At 40.7% G+C, this 21356-nt stretch overlaps 1 protein-coding gene across 1 annotated transcript; it reads right to left on the bottom strand.

The window, feature by feature from the left end:
• Window positions 1–11621: 11621 nt before the first annotated feature.
• Window positions 11622–20119, bottom strand: XRCC2 (X-ray repair cross complementing 2). The gene is made up of 3 exons (XM_034401638.3): window positions 19909–20119; window positions 14622–14703; window positions 11622–13702 (listed from the first exon to the last, which is right to left on the bottom strand). The coding sequence occupies exons 1-3, from the start codon at window positions 19945–19947 to the stop codon at window positions 12990–12992; spliced, it is 834 nt and encodes a 277-aa protein (XP_034257529.2). The 5' UTR covers window positions 19948–20119; the 3' UTR covers window positions 11622–12989.
• Between the last annotated feature and the right edge of the window lie 1237 nt (window positions 20120–21356).

The raw sequence follows: 21356 nt of genomic DNA, 5'->3' as shown, positions 1-21356 counted from the left end.
TATCAGAAAGATACATACAGTCGGCTTAAAAATATGTCCAGACAGTGGCCACAATAGTGAGACTGAAGCTCTGTTTTTTTCATTGCTTGACTGATGACATGTCATCTACTTATTGCTGATTCTTAGAATAGAATAGAATAGAATAGAATAGAATAGAATAGAATAGAATAGAATTTTTTATTGGCCAAGCGTGATTGGACACACAAGGAATCTGTCTTGGTGCATATGCTCTCAGTGTACATAAAAGAAAAGATACATTCATCAAGAATCATAAGGTACAACATTTAATGATAGTCATAGGGTACAAATAAGCAATCAGGAAACAATATCAATATACCACATACCATATTTTTCAGAGTATAAGACGCACTTCCCTCCCCCCCAAAAAGTGGGTGGAAAAGTCTGTGCGTTTTATACAGCGAATATTGTGGTGGGGGCAGGGGAATTGATGTGGCGCTAACCAGCTGTTCTAGAATGGGCCGTGGCAGTGGCAAACGGGCTACAGTGGCAAACGGGCCACGGTGGCAAATAGGCCATAGCAAATGGGCTGTGGCAAACGGGCCAGATGAATACTGGGTGGATGCTGGGAGGCAGAGGCAGATTTTTTTTTCCTCTTGTTTTCCTCCCGAAAAGCTAGGTGTATCTTATATTCTGGAGTGTCTTATAGTCTGAAAAATATGGTATATCAATATTTCTTTGCTGGTTAGGGAATTCTGGAAGTTGCGGTTAGCTCAGCCTAAAGCTGATGTAGATGGCCTGGCAGAAATTTGATTGCTCTGTCATGGCCACCAGTTGATATTTTTGAATACACCTTTTGAATTCCAACCACTTATTTGTTCTTATCTTCTCTGCTTTTTGTGTGTGTGTGTGACCTGATGTCACCATTACACCACAGAATGGGACAACTTGGCACGGCCATCTCAACACGGCCATCTTGTTGAGTGCTGTTGTTGTTGCTATTATTGCATTGAGTTATCCTGCGTGGATTGGTCTCACGGTAAATTGGTCATGGCGAGATGGCCACACTAGGTTGGCTGCAGCCCAATAGCTTACGGTGAATTGCCCATGGTGAGTTGTTCCATTCTGGAGGCTTGATGTTCTGTTCGCCATCTACCAATTTGGATTAAGATAACCTAAGAAAGTACAGTACCATTAGTACTTAGGCTTTGGGTAATCCCCTCTTAAGCAATCTTCTCATTATAGGATGAAGAGAAGGAGGCAGAAGTAATTCCCGTCCATTGTACCCTGCATCCCCTTCTCTTGGCGTGTTTGATTTTATTAGTTCCCACTGTGGCTCTTTACTAATCAAAACAGAAGACAGGGGCTTGATTTCTTTAAAGTCCGTGATAATTCAGCCAACTCTGCTGATAAATTCTTCCTGCTTGCTTTAGTGGCTTAGCTATTTGGAAGGCATTGCTTTCAGACATTGCTTCCAGACCAGAGTTAGGTTTGTTGAGGTAGCTGTGCTTCCTGATCAAGAAGAATACATTTTTAAATCACTCTTCCTGTAAATTACATCCACAATATGTTTTGGGCTCATAAACTTGGTTTTAAATAAACAAAACTCATGGCTTGATGCCACTTGCATGTTCCTTTTGGGGGAACGATACTTTCTATGATTTGTGTTCTCTGTGATGTCATTTGCAGAGCAAATGTGTAACCCTTTTGAAACCTTAGCAGATTTCAAGCTTCAGGAACACTAAACATTTTGTTCCTGAAACACATGAGAAATTGATGTGTTTGAATAATTCACATTTGAGAATAGCTGGGATTGTTTTATTGCAGTGCTTGGGCTAAACAAGGGATCAACCTTTTATATCAATTGATTTTGAATGGTTGTTATAAAGATTTTGAGAGTTTGCATGACGAGTATGGCTTATTTGGCAATATATACAATTTTGAAAGTCTGACTATGAATTCCTTCCCCTTGCTCTTATACACCAGGGAGTTAGTATAGAGCTAGTTGGGGTTCCTTTTTTTTTTAAAAAAAATCCTCATTTCCTGGGCTTCCTGGGTTTTTGGCTTTGTGTATTGCTGCATAATTTCTCCCAGGTCATCTCTGTCACTGTCTACATTATCTGATATCTACAATATCTATTTTTGGAGATTCAGTAGCTCCAAGGATTATAAAAAGTGTACGCTTCTTGTGATTTAAAAATGAAATTAATTCATCAGAAAATATTATTTTATGTCTGTTGGAATCCCTCAAAGAATGTTTAAAAAGGAACAGACACCAGATTTTTTTATGTTGGCCAGTGGTGGGTTTCAAATTTTTTTACTACCGGTTCTGTGGGTGTGACTTGGTGGGCGTGGCATGACTTGGTGGGCATGGCTTGGTGGGTGTGGCAGGGGAAGGATATTGTAAAATCTCCATTCCCACCCCACTCCAGGAGAAGGTTACTGCAAAATCCCCATTTCCTCCAGATTAGCTGGGACTCGGGAGGCAGAGAATAGATGGGGGCGGGGCAAGTCAGAATTTTTATTACCAGTTCTTCGAACGACTCAAAATTTCCGCTACCGGTTCTCCAGAACTGGTCAGAACCTGCTGAAACCCACCTCTGATGTTGGCCTTTTAAGAACTTTGAAAGTTTTTTTTCCCAAACTCATATGATTTGGTCTTGTCTTGCTATAGTCTTGTTTTGTTTTCAAATTACTCAATATATCAATACAATTTTGAGATCTCACTGTAATATTAAACTATATTTCTAAGACATAAAATATTTCATTTCATCAAGAGTTTTACCTCAATTTGGCGCAGTAGTGGATATAATTTTACAGAACTAAAAAGAAACCTATTCTCCTGATTATGAATCCAGACTTTGAGCTCCTCATCTATTTTTGGAAAGTCTCTAAAAATGAGAAGATAACACAACATGTTGCTAATTGCATAGTTTTAATTATAAGCTTAAGGATTAAATTATACTGTTATTTGTAGTTATTAAATGAATTTTTCCCTGTTAGTTTTTGCCATGTTTCCCTAATATCTATAGTATACCTACGAAGGTTTTCTTTCTTGACTATATAATCACTATCTCCCCCCCACTCCTCCTTTTGGTGTTGTAGGATTTTTTTTTTTTAATATTTCACTATTAAAAATTTAAAAGATTTTTTTAAAAAAATCTGAAGTCACCTAATTCTGGTTTCCTTCAAACTGTGCCTCTACTTAACCGGGTTGGTAATTGGACTTTCATCATTCCATATTTAAAGCCCTCCTTTCAAAGTTTCTCCATTTCTCCCCCCTCTCTCTCTCTGTCTCTCTCCCTCCCTGATGCTTTACATATGCTTGTTGTAAATATTTTATAGCAAATCAAGGAACTTGAGCTTTTAAAAGAACTAATTATTATCAGCTCCTGGCACAAATGTGGGACAAGCGACAGGAGCAGTCCTGTGCCAATTCATCCTAGAGTAAGTGATGACTTTATGGTGACCTTTTTATGTCCCAAATGAGCTCACATCACACATCTGGAAGCTCTAATGCACCTGTCCAGAGGGTGCCATTCACGTCTCGTTATTTAATTAATTAAGTGCTCTGCCAGAGGAAGGCAATAATGAGTCCATTAAAGTGGTTCTTCCCTCCCGCCCTTCATTTCTTCCTCTAAACCATTTTTCCCCCTCTCTCTCCAGCATAGCAATAACATATGTTGCGTGCACTGTTCTCTCTGCAGGGAACACTTACAAATAAACCTGTTTATAGATTGAATGTTGTTGTTGTTGTTATTTTTTTAAAAAAATCATGTCTCTTTCAAGCTACCTTCGGTTCCATTCCTGAAACGCAATAGAAGGAGAGAGAAAAAGTTCTAGAAATAACCTGCTCTTATTTGGTTCCTCTGCCTCCTCCTCTTCCTCAATTCAACTAGCAAGCTCTTCATCCTTATGCCTCTATTCTTTATTTTTTTAAAAAAAAATATTGTTTTATTATAGAAAATAAAATATAAAACAGTCAAACGAAGAAACAAAATGAAACAAAACAGGAACATACATCCAATCGTAACTACCCTGTTTCCCCAAAAATAAGACATCCCCTGATAATAATCCCAGTCGGGCTTTTGAGCGCATGGCAATGAAGGAAATGAATAATAAGTTACTCTTTCATAAAAGTGTTTAATGTATAAAAAAGCTATGATGTTCTTACTGTTGGAAACTGACCACAAATTGTAATTAGTAGAGACAATGTGTTATGACTTGCTAAAAGCTCCCTTGGAGACAGGAATCTACGTCTTGGGCAAGACCACTATCAGCTAAAAGTAAACATGATAAGATAGTTGTTGTTAGGCAGGAAATGTCAAGATGACCCTTTAAAATGTAAAACAACTTGAAGAATGACTTAGGAGAATAAAGAGGAGTTGGGAGAGATTCTAGCGTGCATTGTGTAGGAGTATAAAATGTGTAGCTTTAAAACTGCTTTTTGCGCTCTTTGAACTTTTTATTTTTCTTCATTTTATCTCCAATAAACCTTTGATTTTGTGAACCAGACTTGTTTATGAATTGTGAGGATTAAAATATTTGGGTCTTATATCTAAAGTAAGGCCGAGCGCTTATTTCAGGCTTTAAAAAAAAAAAAAAAAGACAAGGTCTTATTTTCGGGGAAACACAGTATGACAACAACAAAAAAGCCTAGCGTACAATTTACATCTCTATTCTTCCATGAAGGAACTTAGAAAGTCCATTGGGTGCCTTTTTCCTTGCTAGAAAACAGAAGTATGGTGTGTGTGTGTGGGGGGGGGGTTAAAAGCTCAAGATGATCATAATGTGCAATCAAAGTTGTACTCCATTTTTTTTTATATTCATGTAAGATCCAATACATATTGGGACAGGTCTTGGTTGCATAGTTTTAGCCACCATCTTGAGTTTTTTTGACTCTGCGGACTGCAAGAAAAGGAAACAACTATAAAGAAATCTAGAGATGACAGAATCATTAGGGATAGTGGTGAAGAAGCAATTATATATAGCCTAGAACTTGAAACTTGAGTAAGGAAAAAAAAAAAATCTCACAATAACCCTGTCTTGATTTACATTGTACAAGAGGCCACAGAATGAAACATAGATCAGCTTTCAATATTCTATTATTATACAATACTGTAGCGTTTCTCAACTTCAGTAGCCTTAAGATATGTGGATAACTCTGAGAATTCCCCAGTTATTGATCTTAGCCTGGGAAATTGGCATAAAACCCTCCCCGCCCCCCGCCCCGCCCCTCCGTTGATGGTACAGGAGGAGAGCTATGGATGTCTTGAAATTACATATAATTATACTATCTAGCTTTACATTTATGCAATGTCTCAAATACTTCTGATTTTCTGGGACAGCTGGGATCACAGAAAAAAATATAACCCTCTATTAGCTGTTAAAAATCATGACTTTGGGTGCACTTGTAAATATTAGCTGAAGTATATTAGCTGTTAAAAATCATGACTTTAGGTGCACTTGTAAATATTATTATAATTTCTCTGAAAAATATATCCCTGTAAGCCGCCTTGTGTCACCATCAAATATATATATTGCAATATAAAATTTCTAAATAAATAAATAAATATTTTTAATTAATAAAAATAGCTGGAGAGTTAAGACTAGGAAATTGCAGAGAGATGTTCCTAGCTTGTGCTGGTCTACCCAGTCTGGAGAACAATCCTTTGAAATAACAGATCCTTCAGGACTCCTATTTCATTGTTATAGGGCAGAGATGGCTAACCTTTTATATCACCACGTGCCAACCCGTGTGCCGGAAATGGCACGCAAAACCATCCTGCCTGGACTGCGCAACCTCACTGGCCTTCGTGTGTGGGGGAGTGCCAAAAACCAGAAGACCAGCGTTCCGTACGCATGCGCGCGCCGGCACCCAAACTTCCAGTTTCCGGCATGGAGGCGCACTCGACAAACAGCTGCCATCGTGTATGCGCACAATGGAAACCTGGAAGTTTGGGTGCTGGCGCACAAATGTGCAATGAAACACTGTTGTTCTGGGTTTCAGCGCTCTCGTGTGTGCGAAGGCCAGCTGTCTGGTGTGCATGTGTGCACAGGAACACGGAAGAGGAGCCAGCGAGCCCGCGTGTCCTGCACGGGATGGTTCCGCATGCCGCTTCCGGCACATGTTCCATAGGTTCGCCAACAAAGTTATAAGGTGTAGTAACAGAATCTTGAAATTCTGTTATTACAAATTTCATCCTGTCCCATCTTACAGTGAACAAGATCAAGACAGAGTTAAATTGAGTTTCTTTCTCATTCTTTCTCATTCTTCAAGCTCTGGATTGTATAATCTTGTGTTTCTCAACCTTGGCAACTTTAAGATGGGTGGACTTCAACTCCCAGACTTCCGCAGCCGATCTCTTATCCAAGTCCCTCTTTAAAGAAGAGTTTGGTCATACTTTCTTCAAGGTCAGCTTAGATTCTTTTACACCCAGCCCTTTCCAGCTCCAGCATTCCCAATCAGTGAGAAATTTCTTTGCTGATGAATTTGGAGATTCACCAGTAGTTGGAGTTATTAGCAAGGCGACTGGATGTACGACGACGGATAGGCCCTAGAGGTCCACAGAATTATTTGCTTTCCAGATTTGTTTGTTTCCCCCTAGTGGTCATCGGGACATTTGCAGTCTAATGATAGTAGCCCTGAGAAACTCTTAACTTTAGCAAAGATCCTGGTTGTAGTCCCATTCATGCCAATGCAAGGAAACCCAAGTTTGTTTAAATGTAGGCCCACGTTATCTTTGTGATCATGAATTTAGGGTTAATTTAATGAATGAACCGAGGTTTGAAGTTTTCTGATAACTCCTGCATTCCCTCTGTTCCCATGTATTCCTTGCCAAAAGTTGGCGAATCACATTGCTCTGTGTGGCAGTTCTACAAACAATCGGCTGAATGGTTGGTTAGTTAGTGCATCGTTAAATAAAACCTCTTGTAAGGCTTGCCTGGCGCTTAATCCCTTGTCCCCAAGAGATCAACCACAAGCTCTCTTTGCTTGCGTTCACCCTCCTCAGGAGGAGAATCCAACTTGTGTATGAGCTCCTTGGGATCCAAATGTGCAGAGCTGTTTATTGGAGTGTTTTTCATTTGCTTGTTCCCACTTTTGAATCCAAACTGGGACTGTGAAAGGACTTTGTATTCTTCTTCTCTCATCGCCTCTCAGCACAAGCCAAAGGACTGTTCTGTTTTTCTCAACGTCTCAGGCTCTGCCAGGACATTGGCAGCAAAGCAAGCTGGCAAGAGACAGGCCCCGTCTCTGTTCTGTATCATGGAAGCCGCGGCAAAATCCCTGAGGCCCCAGGCCAACCCCTATTTTCAACCCAAAGCCGGCCAATCGTGTTCCAGGTGATGTCATCGCATGGCAAGAGCGCTTCCGTCTTTTTCGCACACAGCATAATGCCCAGGCCATCTATTGGTGCTTTGCCTTCAGCCTTGGTCCATGAACTGTAATCATTAAGTCAACTGGAAAAAATATTGAAGAAAGAACAGGGAGGAAAACAGCATGCGAATGCAGCTGGATGCAGCACAAGGAAGCCCACTGAGAGCCATCAAAGAGCTTTGTGCAGCCTCTAATCCTGGCTTCAGGATGTGGAGGTCCTGACAGGGATTGGAGAAGATGGGTAATAAGCTGCCCTTTCTTTCCAGAGGTGGCCCTGGAAGTCACAGCTGCATCAAGATCTGCTTTAGGACTACACAAGAACAGGCAGGGCAGTCTCTCTCTCTCTTTCTCTCCCTTGATCTGCCTTCGCTTCTAGCTCGAACGCCGGGCCTCAATCCAGAAAAGCAAATTTTGCCTCTGTGCACCAGTGGCTCATCGGTTAGGGAAAGAGACCAAAGGAGCCAGATCAAAACAGCTTCGGAGGAAAGGAAGATACTCAGCGGAGAAATGAGCCTTGCCAGGATCTTGAGTGCCACTGCAGAGAAAGCCAAGTTGGATTCCCTGGTGAGCAAGGAGGCTGTCTGTCCCAAGGACTTTGTCTACTCATGACCTGCCCTAATAGCAGGGGTGAAATCCAGCAGGTTCTGACAGGTTCTGGAGAACTGATAGAGGAAACTTTGAGTAGTTCGGAGAACCGGCAAATACCACCTCTGGCTGGCCCCAGAGTGGGGTGGAAATGGAGATTTCGCAATATCCTTCCCCCAGGAGTGGGGAGGGAACGGGGATTATTTATTTATTTATTATTATTTTATTATTCATATTTCTATGCCGCCCACTCTCCGAGGACTCTGGGCGGCTTACATCAAAGACAGTATACTAAATAGCATATTGCCCCCAACAATCTGGGTCCTCATTTTACCCATCTCGGAAGGATGGAAGGCTGAGTCAACCTTGAGCCGGTGAGATTTGATCCGCTGATCTGCTGAACTAGCCGTCAGCTGAAGTAGCTGCAGTACTGCACTCTAACCACTGCGCCGCCTCGGCTCATTTTGCAGTATCCTTCCCCTGGAGTGGGGTGGGAATGGAGATTTTGCAGTATTGTTCCCCTGCCACATCTACCAAGCTACACCCACCAAGCCACACCCAAAGAACCGGTAGTAAAAAAAAAAAATGGATTTTACCACTGCCTAATAGCCAAGGAGGGTGAGGTGGGGTGGTGGAAGGCTGGGTTTCTTTCACAACCAAAGTCTCAAAAGTGGCTTGGACAGTCCCTAATCCAGAACCTCAGGAGAAACCTATTTATTAGATGCTTTTAATCCTGCCCTTAATTTGCCTGCCTTTATTATTTTATATAACTCAAGACAGAGAACATATCTAATACGCCTTCTTCTATTTTTCCTCACAATGACAACAACGCGAGGTGGGTTGAACTGAAGAGTGATTGGCCCAGTCACCCAGCCAGCTTCTTGCCTAAAATGGGATTAGATCGCACCACCTCAAAGCCACCCGGCCAGTTTTCATGTCTAAGGCAGTACTAGAACTCACATCCCCTGGTGATTGGCCCAAAGTCACATAGTTGGCTTTCACGGCTAAGGCGGGATTGGAACTCACACCCTCCTAGTTTCTAGTCTGATGCCTTCACCACTAGAACAAACTGACTTTCTCTAGATATTGCAAGGCCAAGACATTAGGCTCAAGTAACTAATGCATTGGCCAACTAATGGCCAAAATGCAGGTATTTTAAAAAGCTTATTAAGGAAGTGAGCAAAGAAAAAGCAGAGAGACAGACATTTTTCTGGAAGCCCCAAACCACCTTCACTTTCTTACTCTGAATCAGAAAGTCCATAGGCAAAGTTACTAATTCTTTTTAAGGTCTGTCCAATAGCTTTTCTTATTGTAATTAGCGATGCCCTGGCTGTAAACATTTGCTATAACTAAATCTGAAATAGTGAATTTCCACCCTCCTATCCACTTTGCAATAGCCCCGTCTGTCAATTTTGTTGAATGAGTAATTTAAATTCAAGGTAACAGGCAATTTTACCACAGATGTAAAGGCAACAGAAAATGCAAACCAACGCATCTCATACAAGCACAGGCAGGAACCTTGACCTGTAAAAGGGGCTGTAGAGCTTTTAAAAAAGCATTTCGAAGAAAAGACTGGAATGAAGGAACTAATAGCGGGATTTGCCTTTGTGTATTTATTTTTCATACTTGGCCAATGAATTTATTGGAGCACTGAGTAATGATGATGTAAAAACAAGAAATATGACAAAAGAATAGAATGAGAGGGCATGTTTGTTTTGGGTTATAAATGGGCTTTCGTGTAGGTAGAGTTTAAAACACTTTCGAGAAATGGTCAATCACAACTGAGATGCCCCATTTCAACTACCATACAAAATCACCTGTAAGAATTAGCGTCCTGAACTCCTCCCTCCCATCTACCTACCTACCCTGTATTTTTGAAGATTATCTCGTGCCCTTTTCAGATTTATTCCTGTCAACTCTTGGTTGCTGCTCAGCCGCTCAGTCTTCCTTAATAAATACAAATGGTGCACAGCAGGGGTGAAATGCTCCCGGTTCGGACCAGATCACCCGATCCGGTAGCAATGGCAGCTAGTGGCTCGGAAAACCGGTAGCAAAAATCCCTGCACACCCCCTCCCCCATGCCCAGGTGAGCCGTGCGATCATCAGAGGCTGTTTTTTTACGTTTGAAAGCATTTTTTCCACAACCTCTTCGGCCGAAAAAATGTTTTTAAAAGTTACAAAAAAAAAAGCCTCTGATGATCACGCAGCTCAGCTGGGATCGTCAGAGCCATTTAAAAGCATTTTTTTCCCCTACAACCTCTTCAGCCATTTTGTCACACTAAAAGGCTGTAAAATGGTGTCATTTGTGATGTGGTCAAGAAGGGAGATACCCAATATCCAACGGAGCATTCGCATTTCCACGGCATGGAGATAGCTTTCGGTCCCTGTTGTTGCTGCCCGAGATTCAGCGCCATACAGTGCAACAGGGCGAATGGTTGTCTTGTAAATCTTAGATTTAATATGGTTGGCGTTCGTTTGTCACATAACAGACCAGTGAGTTCTCTTCAATGCACCCAGGCTGCATTCACCCTTGCTTGCACCTCGCTATTGATGTCGCCATTGTCACAGAGGTGGGATCCCAGATACTGAAAAATATCCATCTTCTTTTGACTTTCTCCATTGATTTGAAGCGTTTTATTACTACCGTGATGGTGAACCTATGGCATGCGTGCCACAGGTGGCACATGGAGCCATATCGGTGGGCACGCGAGCGTTGCCCTAACTCAGCTCCGGCGCACGCATCTGATTTTCGGGCCTTCTGAGCCAATCGGAAGTCAGCAAATGGGCTGTTTCTGGCCTCCGGAGGGCCTCCGGGGGTGGGTGGGTGGGTAAGGCCCATTTTCGCCCTCCCCAAGCTCCTAGAAAGCCTCTGGAGCCCAGGGAGGGCGAAAAATGGGACTTCAGGTCTCACTGGAAATTGGCAAACGGGCTGTTTCCCGCCTCCAGAGACTTTCTTGGAGCCTGGGGAGGGCGAAAAACGGGCCTACCGGGCCCACCATGCCATCACGCGCCAAAAGTGGGGGAAGCACAGGGTGTATGTGTGTGTCATGCGCACATGCACAAGGGAGCGGGGCGCATTGAATTATGGGTATGGGCACATGACCCCCCCCACGCTCCCACTTTTGGCACGTGATGGCAAAAAGGTTAGCCATCACTGTACTACTACCTGTATATGGTTCCTAGGAACCAAATGACCTGATGGCACATTATCTATCTATCTATCTATCTATCTATCTATCTATCTATCTATCTATCTATCTATCTATCTATCTATCTATCTATCTAATCTGTCTGTCATTCTATCCATCCACCTATCATTTATCTATCTGTACAGACTCATGTATATATATGGGGGATGCCCAGGAGAAGAAACATACGAAGTATGCATTCAAATATGTCAGTAATACTATAATTTCCTTTTCAGGCAGGCTGGCAAATTGTTCCTCCATCTGCAATGTGGATCGTTTTTCAGGATTGTTGTGAAGATTGGAACATGGCATACAGAAGGGACTTTATTCAAAAGTGGCAAGTGTGACAATTATACATTAGTGAAATATATGGATTTCACCTATAATGTATGTTTAGGAATTTCTTTTTAGTTTTGCATATATCTTGAACTTGTCAATAATGAAATGTACTTTGCAAAGCACTGAAATAATCGAAGGGCAATAAAATTAACATGCACTGTACAGACGCAATATTGTTTTTGCTACTGCTCAGAGCTATAGAGCATTTTTTTATTTGGACAAATTTTAGTTTTCTCAAACTTTTTGACATATGACACGCTGAATAAAAATACTGGGCTTTCAGATGCATCAAGTTCCTTCTTGTTTGTTCTGCCCCTGCATCCATGGCTTTCCATATTTCAAGCTACAATTTGAATAAAAGACCAATGAGAGTTTCACAAAGCTACTTCCCTGGTTGACCCCAAGACTTCACAACCCTGGATGGAATGAAGACCCTTGAAATAAATGAGAACAATTTCCAGGAAATCTGGAAGAAACAGGAGCCTTGGTAGTACAGTGGTCTAAAGTACCCTGTTATTAAGACCAGCTGCCTGCAATTACTGCAGGTTCGAATCTTGCCAGGCTCAAGGTTGACTCAGCCTTCCATCCTTTCTAAGGTAGGTAAATTGAGGACCCAGTTGTGGGGGCAATAAGCTGACTTTGTATAAATAAAGAAAACAATGAAGGCTATTGCTTAGTACATTGTAAGCAGCTCTGAGTCTCCAGAGAAGGGCGGCATATAAATCAAATAAAAAAAAAAAAAACAGATAAAAGCAAACTACTGTATTTTTCGGACTATAAGACACATCGGTGTATAAGACGCACCAAGACTGCGAAGAGGTAAGTTTAAAAAAAAGGGTTTTACCCTTCCTGACTCTCAGGAGAGCACTCTGCAGGCTTTCTACAGGGTGCTTTTTGCCCGTTTTTGCAAAAAAATGAAACACGCAGAGGGTTTGGGAGGCCTGCAGAATGCTCCTTTTTAAAAAGTATTTCGAAGAAAAGACTGGAATGAAGGAACTAATAGCGGGAATTGCCTTTGTGCATTTTTTTTTGTGAAAATCAGGTGAAAAACGGGCCTGTTTTTCACAAAAATGGAACGAGTGGGAGGCCAAAAATGGCTGTATTTGGTATATAAGATACACCAACTTCCACCCTTTTAGGGGGGAAAAAGGTGCGCCTTATACTCCGAAAAATATGGTATTCAGTGGATTGGAAAATAAACTTCCTATTAAATTCAGTTGCATACCATGCATGCAGTCAACGAACGTATTTTTTCTAAGAGAGAGAAAAACAATCAAGTCAACCTCAGTGTTCAGCCCAGGACAAACTTCTGTTTCTGTGCTTGAAAATAAGAAGTAACCACTTTTATTAGATTCCAGAACTTAACTTTTCTTATAAGCTTCATCAATTTGCCCATATCCACCTGAATATTAGCCCAAAGCTGATTAGCATGCTTTCTAAAATTAAATTTTAGATTAACATGAATACAAAAACGTAAAAACTGTTTTAAAAAAGAAAAAAAAACAAAACACCACACGTGCCTTTAAAATTAACCTGAGCTTTTAAAACTGAATCCCTTGTTCCATAATGCAGAAGGAACGTTTTACCACGCAGTCGTTCTGAAGGTGACAGGTAGTCATTAAAAATCCTTGGCTGCCATCTGGATGGGGATGCCTGGAGAAGAAGATCCGGTGGGTGACGAGCTGTCGCCACAGTTTACAAAGAAAAGGGCGGTAATCTGAAGCTGCGTCACACTCAGTTTTTTCTGAGCTTTCCCCAAAGTTTTGTGACTTCTGCATAAGCGACTGAGTAGTGGCGAACACTATCAAGTGATGCTCCTTTATAAGCTTTTGGAGAACCTGCACACATCTTTTTAGATTTGCTTCCTGCAGGCTCAGGTTTTCTCCTCCGTTGGCCCGGTCTATCCAATAAAAAGCCGACATACTGTCTATGATCAAGAGAGAAAGGGAAGGGTGGAACAAAAACATGGTTTCCAGAGAGTGAAGACTTATCAGCAGCTGAGAGCTGCTGTGGCAATTAATAAGGAAGAACCTCTCCAGATAGCGCTTCATGGTGGCTTCGGTGCCTCGATACGACAACCTGCATTCCAGGAGAGTGATTAAACGCAGCATATCGAAATGGAAGTCCGTATCAATAAAAACCACGCTAACTTCCAAACCACCTCTTGATTTTGGAAGAATGCAGCGAGCAATGAGATGATAGAGCATTTCTGTTTTTCCTGTCCCTTCCAGACCGTGGAATTCGACAACATCTCCTGTGGAGCGGTGAAGAGAAATGTGGTCACTTACAATACCTTTGTCCTTTTCCAAATTGTTATTTTTTTCCCCCTTTGAATCCTCACACTTCACATATAATCCCAAGTAAAAACATATGGAATCTTCTGATTATTAGACAACTGCAATCCAGCATAATTAGTTTACATTTCCTGGTTTTACAGGAATTAATCGGGAGTAAGTGGCATTATAAACAAGGAGACAAAACCCTTGTTGGAAGAGAAAACTAGTACATTTATTTGTATTTTTTAGAGCAAAGATCTTCCCAAATATGTGTTCCTATTAAAAACAGACAAAATTGAACATTTAAAAACTTACTGGAAACTATCAGCTGACATAACGGAATACAATAAAACAGATGGTCACTCTATAACCATAGTGAGTGTCTTCAAATTTCCAAAATGTGTAAATTTTTAGAGTTAGAGGTTTTGTTTTTGGGAAGAGGAGAGATCTGTATTACAGGTAGTCTTCAACTTACAACAGTTCGTTTAGTGACTGTTCGAAGTTACAATGGAACAGAAAAAAGTGACTTATGACCGTTTTCCACACGTATAATCACTGTAGCATGATCACGTAATCAAAATTCAGACACTTGACAACTGACTCAGATTTATGATAGTTGCAGTGTCCTGGGGTCACGCAATCCCCTTTTGAGACCCTCTGACAAGCAAAGTCAAGGGGGAAGCCAACTTCATTTTGCAACTTAATAAGTCCAGTGATTCACTTAACAACTGTGCCAAGAGAGGTTGTAAAACTCACTTAACAATTGCCTCACTTAGCAACAGAAATTTTGGGCTCAATTGTGATCGTAAATTGAGGGCTACCTGTATTTCAAATATGCACTGGCTGAATATGTAAAGTAGCATATTTTTCAGGAAAAGTATATATATTTTTTCAAACCATAAACAGGATATCCTTCCTCAGCAAACAGGCATGGTTCAAGAGTTTTCAGAGAACTTCGACCTTCAAGGCGTGCAATCAACTTTGGGGGAAAAAAGACAAGTAGTTAGATATCATTAATATGTCAATGCACTAAATTTATAGACTTTTGTACAAATGTAATTCAATGATTTCACAGTAGCTCAAATATCCACATTGTATATGTATATAATTAATTTTAAAATTCTATACATGCTTCAACAATCAAAGAAACACCTGTTCACAGAAAATTATGCTTGTTGTAACTGGTAGTCCTTGACTTATGACTGTCATGGAACCTGCCCATTATAGTCAGAGAGACATGGCTGACCCAAGTGACTGACTCATTTTATGCCTGTTTTTTGTGATGGTTGTTAAGCCAATTTTTTTTTTTAGTGCCGTTGTAACTTCAATCACTAAATGAACTGTTGTAAGTCGAGGACTACCTGTAGTTAGCAGAGTTGTCTCTCTATTCCTGCTTAAATCTAGAAGTATAATAGTGAGCTCCCAGTCCCTGGGGATTCATCCAGTGGTGAACAGCGATGCCAGTCCACCACACTATTTTATTTTCCAGAAATCCTGGAGCAATAAAGACAGCTCCAGCTGCCAATGTATGCCTTCTTTTCTCCTTAATCTTGAGGCTGATTGCAACATTCAGTTTCCCACTAATTTTCAAGAAAAACCACATTATCTCCCGATCAAGGCAACTAATTCCACAAATGATAGAGGCATGCATGGCTGCTGGTTTCCCTTGGGACCAGAAAAGAGCACAATCTGCAGAAGTAAACCAAACTTCTAAAATAGTGTAACCATCAACTTCAGCTGCACTTGTAAACTACAAATTGTTCCGAGGGCAGGGGCATTTCCCAAGCGAGATATCTTTTCCTAGACATGCAGGCATTTAAAATACAGTGGTACCTGGGTAGTCATCGTTAATTGGTTCCGGGAGGTGCGATGAGTAACAAAAATGATGAGTACCAAACAATTTTTTCCCATAAAGAGTAATGTAATGAGTCACAAGACAGCCGACATTGGCAAGTTCTAGCTTGTGCATTGAGTACAAAACAAATGATGAGTCCTGGGACAAATTTTTCACATCAAAATGCATGGAATATCAAATCTGATGAGTTTCAAAGCAGTTGAGTACCAAGGTACCACTGAAACATCCTTCCAATTTATCTGAATTTCAGTGTAACTTGTTCACTTTCATCAGAGCCAAACAAGCTTAAAAGAAAAGCATTTTAGGATTTTTCAGGCTGCTACTAATCCAGTGGTCTTTCAAGGTCTTCGGATACATATTAAGGTGTAAAATGTAGACAAGATTGAATCTGAATAGCAGAATTCATGGCTTATTTTATTTTTTTCCTGGACATCTCTTGCTTTTTGTCTCTTTCTGAAGACAAAGTCCTAGAGAATTCAAATACTTGAAAACTTGTTGGGCTTTTGGGGGTGATGCTAATCAAATTGACTGTCTAGCTTTTCTTTCCCAAGAATCAATATTTTAAGATGAAATTGCACCATCTTCCATTAGCCATCAGACACAAATTATTGCAACCCCAAGCTCAAATAGTAGCTTGTTGTGTATGATATCCAGTCCTTCAACTCTTTCTGGAAGCTGCAGATTTGCAAGATACACAACAGTTCCAAATGAAGGAAATATTTATTTATTTATTTATTTATTTATTTATTTAATTTTATTGAATTTGTATACCGCCCTACTCCCGAAGGACTCAGGGCGGTGAACAGCCATAGAATAAAACATATAAATACAAAATTTAAAATAGATTAAAATGAATTAAATAATTTGGCTGAACAAATTTAAAACCCCAATAATTTAAAACCAGATTTAAAATTTCCATTTAAAAGGGGAAAGACTTAGGTCAGGCCGGCTTGATGAAATAGGAAAGTCTTGAGCGCGCGACGGAAGGTACGCAGATCCGGGATCCTCTGTATCTCCCGGGGGAGCTTGTTCCAGATAGTAGGTGCCCCCCCAGAGAAGGGTCTCCCCCTGGGGGCCGCCAGTCGACATTGTTTGGCCGACGGCACCCGGAGGAGCCCCTCTCTATGGGAGCGTACTGGTCGGTGGGAGGCTATTGGTGGTAGCATTTGGCATGCAGTCAAGTATGCAGCCGAAGGTCAAATGATTTTTAAGTTTCCATTTTTCTAACACCACGGCTTTGCAGACAGAATGGCACATTTATTTTGGACTGCAAGGTTCATGGCATTTAACAAGAAATTCCTGGAAAACACACTCAAGAGAGCCTAATGCAATATGGATTTTTGTGTTAGGTGGACAAGTCTCTCAATTTAATGGGATGCTTTGTTTTAATATTTCAAAACTCCCGAGATTCAAAAAGACAAGAAATGGACATGTTCCCAACGGCATCACGTGACAAGTTGTTACACATCTGTGTAATATTTTTGACCCATAATCCTGTCGCTGGGTTTATTTTTGCTGAAGTTTAATTCCTTTTAGTAATGACTTTTTAAAAAGCAAATATCAAATAATTAAGTTTTGGCTCTTTGCTGCTCGCTTCTCCATGATCAGTAATGAAAACCCTTTGTACTTTAGAGCAATGGTGTAATTACTTTTTATTGCAGCTTTCCGCTTTCAGTTTGCACAGAAAGAATTTTGACCAACGAAAATATATCGAACCTTAGGGTAGACAAAATTCATATAATACAAATAAATCAGTCCTCTCAACTTTTATCTCCAAAAAGGTTGGACAGGCTGTAGAGAGGGAGTAACTCAGTGAAAGAACGCACCTTCTGGAGAGGGATATGTTCGGATGGGCTCCAGCACAAGTTCACAAACTCGGAAGACTAAAACTCTGGTCCCACTGACCGACTCTGATTGGATCCTGCAACATTATCCTGGGACATGTATATTTTGCCTTCATTCATAATGCATTCTCTGCCCATGTGAGACCCCAAATTTACATTACAGGTAGTCCTCAACTTACGACCACAATTGAGCCCAAAATTTCTGTTGTTAAGTGAGACATTTGTTAAGAGGGTTTTGCACCATTTTACAATCCTCCTCACCTCAGTTGTTAAGTGCATCATTGCAGTTGGTAACTTAATAACCCCAGTTGTTAAATGAATCTGGCTCTCCCATTGACTTTGCTTGTCAGAAGGTCGCAAAAAGTCATCCCGTAACCTTGGGACACAGCAACAGTCATAAAATGAACCAGTTGCCATGCGCCTGAATTTTGATCACATTATCATGGGGATGTTGCAAAAGTTATAACTGTGAAAAATGGTCATAAATCACTTTTTTCAGTGCCATTGAATGATCACTAAGTGTACTGTTGAATGTTGAGGACTACCCTCTATTACATTATATCTCCAATTAAAAGATTCAGTTGGCTAGTTACAAGTAAGATTCAGAGGTTCTGAAATACCAGCCATTTTTAAAAAAAGATATGTCCTTAAACTGAGCTTAACTTTTGCTTACTGCATATCCATAAAATATTTCTGGTAATGTAGACATGTTCACCATTGTCTTTTTTCCAAGATCTTTTAAAACTTTCCAATCTAGAATACAGCTCTTGAGGTTTCCTTGTGGTATTCTACAAAGCACTAACCAAGACTGATCTTCCCACTTCCAGAAAAAGTTAACAAGCTGTTGTAATCAAGTGACTGATAAACAAGTTTGCCTTGGCAAAAAGAATTTTTAGATTGTTCAGTTTTGCTTCTAACTACTAGGCAAGTCATTCTTATTGTTTATTGCTGACTAAATTGTAGAACTCCACTCACTATTTATTATGGGCTAGATAATTGCCCTACAAGGGTTTGGATACTTTTGACAAGAGAAAAAACAGCAGGTCCTTAACTGCTGGTGCAAATTATAATAATAATTTAAACACTAATGCACCTGTGTTTTGCATTCATGTTTACTCTCTGGTTTTTAAGGGAAAGTAAGTGCAGTGACTTAGCATCATGCTGGGTGCACTAACATTCTGGGAGAGCCAGCTTAACAGAAAGAAATAAAAAGAAAGAAGGCATGCCAAAGTCAACCACTGTCACCACAGTTTCAAGCAATGATATTAAATATTAATCTTCATAAAAGGTTGTACTTTTGATCACACTCCAGATTTTTAAAAACCCTACCTACCGGCTGAATAAATTGCGAGATAAAAATTCCACCTTACTACCTATTTAGGACTCTTTAATGTCACTTTTGTTGCAAAGCGTTTTAGGGCAACATCATTTTTGCTTTCCATTAAGGTCACTTTATATTTCAAAAGGGGCTCTGAGTGCTGGATTAAATTAAGATAATAAGCAATCTTAACAGAAATCTTGTCAACCATTTTAAGAACTATTATAGCCCCAAGGGCAAAGTGAAGAGCTGAAATTGGAATGTCAAATAAAATAATTTTTCAGCTGTTTCAATAGTTGTGGGAAAAACACACACCAAAATTTAATAAAAACTTTCTGAGCTGCAAAGCAGAAAAATAAAATAAATAAATAAATGGGGACACAACCAAATGACACTTCCACAGACAAACTGTTGATTTCTTTAAGCTCTAGAGCCAGTCTCTTCTCTGAAAGGCTGGCATCAATCTGTTGCAGAGTGAAGTCAGCTGACATATTGCTATCACACATGGTAAAAAAAAAAAAAGCTTTAGATTTCCCCCCCTCCCCAACTTGGATGAAATTAAGCAAGATTTTATCCCGAGTTTATGTCCCACTTCTTCTGTTCTTTGGATTGTTGGAGAGGAGGACACAAATTTTGTCCCAAAAGATTTACAACTGCCCTGTTTTCTTTTCCGCAGTTGTCTTTATTAACCTGCACACATTTTTTGCAACTCCAAAGTTCTCTGTGGAGTTGTGTAGTTTCCATGCACTTTGCATCCTGTACTGCAGGCAGATACTGTACTTTAAAAGCATAATTTCTCAACTTTTAGCAACTTTTAAAGTTGTGTGAACTTCCAACTCCCATAATTCCCCAGCCACTGACTTCATTTCCCATAATCCCCAATTACCCAGATTTGAAACTAGAAGGTCAACCTTTCTGGATATGGAAAGCTGATTTAAAGCCAGTGAACTGTTTTAGGGTCCATGCAACAAGAACAAAAAGGAACACTGGAGAGAAGGAAGAAAGGAAGGGCGAAAGGAGGTGAACCTTTCACAGTAGAATCACAGTGGAGCCTCCATAATCAGCAGCAGTATACCATCTCGTCTGATGGACACTCCTCCACCAGGAAACGGTCTCAACTCTCCTCCCCTTCCCGCGCAGGAGCCGGCGAACCGGTATCTGCCTCACCTGGGCACCCGACTCCGATTTCGACATCCCGCTGGTCATCGCTCAAATCGGGAGCGAGCAAAAAAAAAAAACCGCCCTTAACGAAGCGGTCGCTGATCAGAGGACCTCAACGCGTCCAGCGCGCATGCGCCATCCTGCAATTCGAGCAGGCGCGCTTGGATTCTCAACGACGCTTCGCCAGACGGATCTCGGGCCACGGAATTCTGCTTTTGCGCACGCGCAACACGCACCCCGGCTCTCTAGCGCCCCCGTGCAGTTCATACATAGAGCTTTGCGTTGGATGGAGATTATTTTCATCCTCAGCTCTTTTGCTGCAAGTTTTGTTAGGCGGCAGCCAAGAGCTGTTGCTAAGGGTTGTGTATCTCTGCTGCCCCCTCATGGTTGTCTGCATTTGGCAGGCCAGACGAAATAGATAAAGCAGAAGAATATTGTACTAAATGTTGTACTGTAGTGTACTGTAGTGTAGTGTATACTAAATTACCTGCAAATTAGTCACTCACAACATAATTCCACATTTTAGAATTCTTTATAGAATAGAATTCTTTATTGGCCAAGTGTGATTGGACACACAAGGAATTTGTCTTTTGTGCATATGCCCTCAGTGTACATAAAAGAAAAAATAAAATATATTCATCAAAAATCATAAGATACAACAGTGATAGTCATAGGTGACTAAAGGTGACTGAGCCTTGGTGGAGCAGTGGACTAAAGCGCTGTTAAATAGCACTTAGCTGCCAGCTGCCTGCAATTACTGCGAGTTCAAATCTCACCAGGCTCAAGGCTGACTCAGCCTTCCATCCGTCCGAGGTAGGTAAAATGAGGACCCGGATTGTGGGGGCAATAAGCTGACTTTGTATAAAAAAGAACACCACGTAGGGGGGCCCGAAAGCCCTACTAAGCAGGTATATACAAAAGTATGAAGGTTATTGCTTAATGCATTGTAAGCTGCCCTGAGTCTCCGGAGAAGAGCGGCATATAAATCGAACCAATAAATAAATAAGCAATCAGGTCATACTAGGAAACAAAACAATATAAATCATAGAGATACAAGCAACAAGGTCATAGTCATAAGTGGGAGGAGATAGGTAATAGGAAGGATGAGAAGAATAATAGTAATACAGTAAGTAGTTTGACAGTGTTGTGGGAATTAGTTGTTTAGCAGAGTGATGGTATGCGGGGAAAAACTGTCCTTGTGTCTCATTGTTCTGGTGTGCCGTGTCCTATAGTGTTTTGAGGGTAGAAGTTGAGGGTAGAAGTTATGTTCTTGTAAGCCAACCTTGCTTCCCCAAGGCTGATGCACTCCTTCTTACATATCCTTTTTTTAAAAAAAAAATCTTTGCTTTTGAAGACATTATCAACTGCATCAAACCACAGCTTTCTCAGTAAGGAGAGGATTGCTGATAGGATTTTGGCACTACAAATCTGGCCAATGGACCTTTTGATCAGTA

The sequence above is a fragment of the Pantherophis guttatus genome, chromosome 4 (genome assembly GCF_059756535.1).
Source record: "Pantherophis guttatus breed Tessera chromosome 4, ASM5975653v1, whole genome shotgun sequence".
Classification (NCBI taxonomy): Eukaryota; Metazoa; Chordata; class Lepidosauria; order Squamata; family Colubridae; genus Pantherophis; species Pantherophis guttatus.
This window is presented reverse-complemented; position numbering and strand designations above follow the sequence as displayed.